Consider the following 8,355-nt stretch of genomic DNA (forward strand, 5'->3'; position numbering starts at 1 on the left):
TAGCTATTTATTTATTATGGGGCTGAGTTTGTGGAAAAGGGCTATTTATTAAATGTGAATATGAATTATGTAATACCATGAATGGTTGTGGGAAATGATTATATTTATTACAGGTAAATGCTATTAATTTATTGCTAAGGCTGTTTGGAGGGAGGGAGGGTTTATTTTTTAAATGGGAATACTATTATTTTAATTTTGGGGTTGGAGGGACGCCTAATTATTTAATGTGGGTGCTGTTCATTTAATGCTGGGGCTGGTTGGAGTTTTCTAAATTTCATGTACCTATTTTTGTTTTCCAAATACGGTACCGAACATACCAGGATCCAGACAAGCAGCAACTGAGCTAAAGACACCAGCACCCACAGGGAGTGAAAGTGACAAGAACAGGTAGGAGAGAGCAAGACAATCTGCTAACTGTCCTGAATCTGGTGGGGCAGTTCAGAATGTGGTTGGCTTTCTCACTTTGTAAGGATTTGATCCAACTGCAAAGACAGTTGGGAGGAATGCCCCACTTCACACTGTACCGCTAGTGAAGGCAGAGCTGTGTGCACCTAACAGTAGTGCACACAGTATTGGCTGTGCATTTGCCTAAAAGGACTCTAAAATTATAACACTCCTGTCTTAAGTGTTTCGGGTCCCCCAGAGCTTTAATACAGCTTGCACTGATATAATATATATATATATATATATATATATATATATATATATATATATATATATAGAAAAGGAGGAATTTCACCGCACTAGATAAATAGAGATTAACAATTCAATCTCCTCCTAAAGTGTATGTTCCATAACAATAGCCTGGGATATAGAAACAATCGCCCAGGGGGTGCACCCAACACTAATATAGATGAACAAGGAAATAAACAGAAAGAAAGTGTAGGTGGGGCACTCCAAATAGAATAGATAAAATAATTGAATTTATATAATAAACCCAATCAAATAAAGCAGGTGTATCTCCTAAAAAGTAGTATTACAGTAAAAATGCCCCTGTATTTAAACCTACCTTGAGAAAGCAGCCGAGCGAAACGCGCATTGGTCGTTTCAGGGCTCCAACTTTCACCTCCACCACCCAGTTATTTTAGGCAGGGACTTCTCACAAAATCCCGCGATCAGAGGGGAGTAACTTTGTAGCCCTTCACCTGGTGCCAACATCTGCGACTTTATCATTGAATATTTTTTGTCCACCTGATTCATTCTTACAAACTCAGGGGACAGTTTGTAGCGCTTTTATTGATTACAGCATGGCACCACATGTAGGTTTAAATACATTTTTACTGTAATACCATTTTTTAGGAGATACACCTGCTTTATATGATTAGGTTTATTATGACCCTGTTTTTGCATCAAGACTCACCTTAACCTTGCTGCTTTCAACTGTGTGTTTACTGATCTGTTGGAGCCCTTGCAACGCAGTTTGCAGTTTTATTTTGTCTTGTTTCATTGTATGTTTATATGTTTATTTTAAATATTTCGCTCTCATTTCTACCCATATTTTTAATGCATATCATTAAAATTCAATTATTTTATCTATTCTATTTGGAGTGCCCCACCTACACTTTCTTTCTGTTTATTTCCTTGTTCATATATACATATATATATATATATATTTCACCCTTTTGATAAAGTCTATTGTGGACGAAACGCGTCAAGGAGGCAGTCATCTTTTCTGTGTGTTCCAGCCAGCAGCTGGGAAGGAGTTTCCGGTTCATGCTTGGAATAATTTGGAACTTTCTGTCACAGATAAGCCTGCTTATATTTTATTCAATGTACGGGCATTTTACTTGTCATTTTGGACTGTGCCATGTCTATTAAATTGTATTATTTTTTATGAAACAACGCACTTGTCATGAATGTACTACACTATTGTGTTGCTATTTCCCTTTGAGCCCTAGTGTGAAATCCAATTGGAGGCCAGTTCTGAATTCAAGTGGATTACCATAAAGATGTGCAATTTATCATCTGCAATCTGGTACGGGGCCAATCTGGAATAATTATTTCTATTTAATTGGTGATAATACACTATGTTTGGCGCTTCTCTTTTTTCTACTTTTTTCTATAGGTTTACATCTGCAATTTGATGTACAAAAGTGAAGCAGCCTACTGTATGTGTCTTTATATGCTTATGAGCACGTTTGTTCACGTGTTGTTTTAATCTACACTGAGCGCCATTGTCTTTTTCACTATTATATATATATATATATATATATATATATATATATATATATATATATAATGTATTTTTATAGCAAATCTAGGTTTTCCTATGTGTTACTACAAACATTAATATAAATAAAATTCCAATAGTTCTACATGCCGACTACTTTTGTGTTGGCCCCACCTACATTTGATTTGGACCTGCCCACATGAGACCACTTTCAGATTTTTTTCCAGGGCCATTTTAAATTCCCAATCCAACCCTGCTTCTCTTAATTTGAAGTTCAAACCATTATACAGGAAAGTCTTGTTGTACTAGGGAGGGAATTTCACAGAGTGGCTGCAACCTGAAAAAAGTATTGTCTACTCCCAATTCTGAATACAATAAGCATGTATATAAATTGCAGATCTTAGACAGTGTGGAGAAGTCAAGTTGGAAAATATTTTGAAACAAGAGATGTATTTTGTAGTTTATTATTATTATTATTATTATCATTTATTTGTTAGGCGCCACAAGGTATCCGCAGCGCCGCACACAGTACTAACAGTAGACTACACAGGGTGAAACCATACAGAACAATAAACAAAAAGTACCTATACTTCAGAAACTTCGGCTAGTCATATGCAGTAAAGACGGAAGGGAAGAACAGGTATGGAGACAGGAGGGGAGGGGGCCCTGCTCATACGAGCTTCCATCCTAAGGGAGGGTAAACAGATCAGGCACAAGAGGAGCTAGTTGAGGCAAGAGGAGAGAAGGGAGAACGAGCTAAAGGGAGGAGATGGGGGTTAAGTAGATGGTTGGTAGGCTTTGAGGAAGAGGTGAGTTTTGAGTGCACTTTTGAAGGAGCACAGAGTAAGAGAGAGACGGATGGAACGAGGTAGGTCGTTCCAGAGAAGGGGGCTGCACGGGAAGAACCATTCAAAACATTTGTTGGTTTTTTAATGGCATTGTATGCCAGTTGAATTGGTCTATATTGGATTTGGTAAAATAAAGGCAATCAATTTAGGAAGTGAGAGACCAGAGAATCTATAACAAATGTTTTGAAGGAAAATTAGTTTAGTAGTTGCAATCAAAATAGAATGTAGGGGTGAAATCTCAGTGAAAAGGAAATGGTAAAAGTTAATGCAGGAGATTATAAGTGTATGAATTAAAGTATTTGCAGTGCCTTGTGCAAGATATGTTCATTATAGAAATTGTTCTTGGGTGCAAGTAACAGGATAAGGATACACATTATATGTGGATACAAAGGACACTTCTGAGTCAAGGGTGATACCTAGGCAGCTAGCTTGAGGGATTTTTTTCAAGTTTCCAACAGAAATAAAGATGTCAGATTGGTAGCTTCTGTTGACTGGCAGGAATATTAATCGTTTTAGAAAGACTGAGTTTGAGGCAGTGGAATGAAATGCAAATACACTCAGTAACATTTGCCAACAGAGATGGGGAGAGATTTGGAGAGGACAGATAAATTTAAGGATCATCCATGTGAGGTGAAACTCATACAGAAATCCAAATGAACTTATTAGGTGTCCAAGAGAAGTGGTATAAATAGAAAAGACGAGAGGGTCTAGCAACTTTTGCTGTACCTCTGCCCCACTGAATGATCAACTTTAGTTTACTTTTTGGTGCAAATGCACAGTACAGAAAAAAAGACTTACATCCAGTTCTACATGAGTTCCCAGTGCACTTTATAAATAATTTCTTGGAACTTGATTGCCGGACAACCACTGTTATAATATCATAGCAAAAGCTGTGTCAATCAGACTTTCATGATCCCAACAGTCTGGAACAGTGAAAGAACTTTGTTAGAGCCGTCTGTGTGGTGAAAGACTGAGAGATCTAATAATAATAATGCTAACAATGACACACACACACATATATATATATATATATATATATATATATATATATATATATATAGTTATATATAGTTATATAGCTCATTTTTCTTTGTAAAGGGAAGTAATGTGTCACCAAACTAACATAATATTATGGAATAAGTGGAATTAAACAATACATTCTATATTGCTATAAATTTCATTCATGATTTGGATTATATTAGGGGTTTTGTTCTCATATATTAGATTTTTAGAATGAGGCTGGATGTGGAAAAATATTTCTTACTGGATTAGGTTTCCATTTTTTTAATTAATCACAGTAAACCTATATTACATTTCATAGAGTAACATCAATAATTGTATCCTGATTACTGTTTTCCTATAAGGGTGAGCTTGTTGCTGTGTACATTGTATCTTTGAATTGGGAAGTGAAAGAACTTTGAAACTATGTGAACAGTTGTTAACAAGTCACCAATACCCTGTGTGCATTTAACCGTTGCCACTCTGTCCAAATCAAGATACTTGATTCATCTTTTCTATAACACTCAGTAGAATCATTGAATTGTGTGAGTGTAAATATCCCATTCTCAGACAACTGATTGGTTGCTGTGGGTTATATCATATTAAACAATGTAATCAAATGAAATAAATAAATAGTCCTCATTGATTTCATGCACAGTTATTTACCTCCATTAAAGTCAGATAAGGTTTCCTCAGATTAATGATATGCAGGTTCCCAATGATAGGCAGAGGCTTCGGTCCTGGAGGAAAATTCTTTGGTGTTGTATTCCAGTCATTGAAAACATAGAGAACTATTAAAGTCAGTATCACAGCCAGCACAGCAGAATATATACATTCCATTGTCACTGTCTCTGGAGCTGTCAACAACTAACTAATCCTAAGCGAAAACGTGACATTCAGACTCTTGTGACGATTTAAGATGTTTCCACACCCACAGGTGTAAAGTACATACCTCCTATTCATAACTGGGGGCATTGGCCCCACCTTGACATCACATGACATAAAATAAGCAGCCAGATAACATAACACAAAGACTGCACATAAGAGTGCGATAATTTGAGTTTTTTGTTCAATAGTTGTAACATGCAATATATCACATAATATATCATTTCTGAAATAGGCAATTCCAATAAACAAATATAAAGGGATTAATTATAAACTTGCTTTCCCTTCTAGTCAGTGACACAAACATAATTTCCATCTGTGTTTTATTTACACTTATTCAACAATCCAATGCTGATCGAACTAGCTGCATTTTCAGCTCTTTTGCCGGTCTAACTTACTGCAATGTACTCCTGGCATTTCATACACAGTTCTATGCCAAGGAAATGTCCCTGCAAATAATAAATAATTTACCAATGTTCTACACATGTGATGCAGTTCACCTTCTCATTCCTCCGTGAACTTTACTGTCTTAGGGGCCTATTTATCATGCATCATTTTTTTCACTTGAAACTTTTCAATCCTTATCTCCTTAATAAGGATTGAAAGTTTCCAGCAATGTATCAATACATTTCTCAGGGACAGCAGTGCCGATTTCCTGCTGTCCCTGAGAAGTTACTCACCTCTTCATCGCAGTCTTTTCTCATCCGAAGAAAGGCGTTTAAAGCTTCTTCTTCTTTTTTTGTTAGTGCGCATGCGCTGACCGAAAACCTCAGGCATGCGCACTAACATCCTGGACAGCAAGAGGTTGAGTCATGTGACAGGGAGGGATCACATGATCCCTCTACACATGCGCTGTCCAGCTCTGCTCTTCAGAGCAGAGCTGACAGCTGCGAAAGACTTCAGTTATGTTAATGTACACCAGCTTCAGATTGTGTACATTAACATATAGAAAAAGAAACAAATTTCACTAGGCAGACCTTAAATACATAGCGGTAATGAGCACTCCTGTCATGGCCACTAAGGTTCTCGACCCAGAATTCTGCCAGTAGTTGTCACTACACTCGAGGTGCGGAGTCTAACGCAGTGGCTGGTCTTCTCCAGGGACCCCCTTAAGAGGGTATGAGTTTTAGGGGCACCACTGTGCAGGTCGCGGTCCTCAAGAGAGTGCGGCAGAGCAATGGAAATACAGCTGAGATATAGGAGGATTGGGCAATCAGGATAATAGAAAGTGATGTGGCACTCAGGCAGGCAGGTGGTAGACACCACAGACATAGAGATAGGATCTGGCCAATAGGAGAGATAATTCAACAGATGCTACGATGAACAGCGGATGGCTGTGATTTACCTTAGAGGTGGCGATGAGTATCCGGTCAATAGGAGATGTAGATAAGCTCAGCAGATGATTGATATTTACCACAGTGGCGGCGATGATTATCTGGCCAATAGATGAGATGATAAGAGTTGTAATTATATTCAGCGGACGGCTGAAATTTACCACAGGTGAAGTATCCGGCCAGCAGGTGAGATATATGCAGGTGCGGCGATGATCAGCGAGAGGCAGGTATAACATGTAAAGTACCTTTGGCATCATTTTAAAAGTTTCTTACCTACTTACCCATCATAAGACCTATGAAGAATAAAGTGAACAACCCACCGCTCAAGATAAATATTAGTCTCTAATAAACCCTTAAGTATATTTCTTGAAAATGTTTTTGTCTTTCATTTTTTTGAATGAATGTAGTTTGGTGCTCTCATAGTAGTATGATGGAACATTCTGCATAAGGAAGAAACAACAACTACTATTAGCATGAGGAACTTTTTGGAAATTAGTGAAGGCGTGTTATATATGGTCTGACTGAAGAGTCTGCATATGACTAACCAAAATAAAGGTGTCAAAAATAAAATACAACTTTTATTATATGTCCAAAAATCATGATATGAGATCTCCAATTTTTGTCATTTGTATAACATGTTTTATCTCAGCTATCAGAATAGAAACAAAGAAACATAGAATTTGACAGCAGACAAGAACCGCTTGGCCCATCTAGTCTGCTCAATTTTTACATATGGTAACCTCAAACCCTTTTTGGTCCTTTATTCTTTGTAATTATATCTTTATGTCTATCCCAAGCATGTTTACACTACTCTACTGTATTAGCCTCAACCACCTCTGATGGGGAGGCTATTCCAATTACCCATTACCCTTCCTTGCAGTTTCAGTGCATGTCCTTCCTTTGAAGAAAGTTTCCCTCCTGTACCGTGTTAAAAAAACCTTGTTATATTTCAAAGTTTCTATCATGTCCCCGTTCCCTTCTCTGCTCCAAACTATACATATTAAGAACTGTTAGTCTTTCTGGGCAAGTTTTGTGCTGTAGGTCATGCACCATTTTAGTTGCCCTTATTTGTACAGTTTCTAATGTATTTATTTCCTTCTGGAGATAAGGCTTCCAGAACTGAACACAGTATTCTAGATGAGGCCCGTACCAATGACCTATACAGTGGCATTATTACGTCTTTCTTTCTGCTACTGATTCCTCTCTCTATGCAACCAAGCATCTAACTTGCCTTTCTCATGACTTTGTTAAATTGATAAAAAGTCCTTAAGTCACTTGAAATAGTCACTGCTAGATGCCTTTGCACCTCAGTAGTTTACATTACAGTGACATTGATACATATGTAGCCTTTAGGTTTTTGAGACCCAAGTGCATGATTTTGCATTTTTTGGCATTAAACTGTAGTTGCCACTCTCTTGACCATTTCCCCAGTCTGCCTAGATAATCGATCAAAAAGCATACTTTCCCTTCAATACCATTTGCAATGTCACCAATAAAGATATTAAAAAGCACTGGTCCAAGTACGGATCCTTGGGGTACTCCTCTGGTAACCTTTCCTTTCTGTGAATGCACTTCAGTTACAATGACTCTGTTTTTATTCTGCAACCAAGATCCAATCCATGCAAATGAGATTCTTGTCTTTTCCAGGATAGGGAAATTAGTCTCCTGAAAATCTAGTTATTGAGATCAGGATATTAAGTCCTACATATGTAAAGGAAGAATCTTGTATCACTGCTTAAGTGCTGTGTGGATACAGGACGGGATATTATATCTGACATTAAGAAGCTTTCTGTATTTTTGTTGCATTGTGGGTGCAAAAGGAGCTTGTCCTACCCACATAGAGCACATCACAGGCTTCTGCTGTCACATGATCTCCACCTGAGGACCTATATAACTTCACATCTAGCACCTGGCTTAGAACACCAAGGGCTGTAAGGTTTATGAGCAACAAATATAAAGGTGACACACTCGGTCATATCGGGAATCAAGAAAAGTCTACAACCTAACTTATGTTCCAAAAGTCCTTAAAAATGTTGACCTTTCAACCTATGAGTCTATGGACCCTTTAGCAGAGCAAAGTAAGGATTTCATTTTCATAATAAAAACAGACGTAGATTTC

The 8,355-nt window shown here is 37.6% G+C and overlaps 1 protein-coding gene across 1 annotated transcript in view; it reads right to left on the reverse strand.

Moving 5' to 3' along the window:
- The window catches only part of LOC142143092 (uncharacterized), an 86,578-nt gene extending 81,691 nt beyond the window's left edge, over positions 1 to 4,887 (reverse strand). The window contains exon 1 of the mRNA XM_075200806.1: positions 4,684 to 4,887. Within this exon, the coding sequence (XP_075056907.1) occupies positions 4,684 to 4,857 (174 nt within the window). The 5' untranslated portion in view covers positions 4,858 to 4,887. The remainder of the gene's footprint in view (positions 1 to 4,683) is intronic.
- Between the last annotated feature and the right edge of the window lie 3,468 nt (positions 4,888 to 8,355).

Source organism: Mixophyes fleayi, chromosome 3 (assembly GCF_038048845.1).
Source record: "Mixophyes fleayi isolate aMixFle1 chromosome 3, aMixFle1.hap1, whole genome shotgun sequence".
In the NCBI taxonomy this organism is placed as follows: domain Eukaryota; kingdom Metazoa; phylum Chordata; class Amphibia; order Anura; family Limnodynastidae; genus Mixophyes; species Mixophyes fleayi.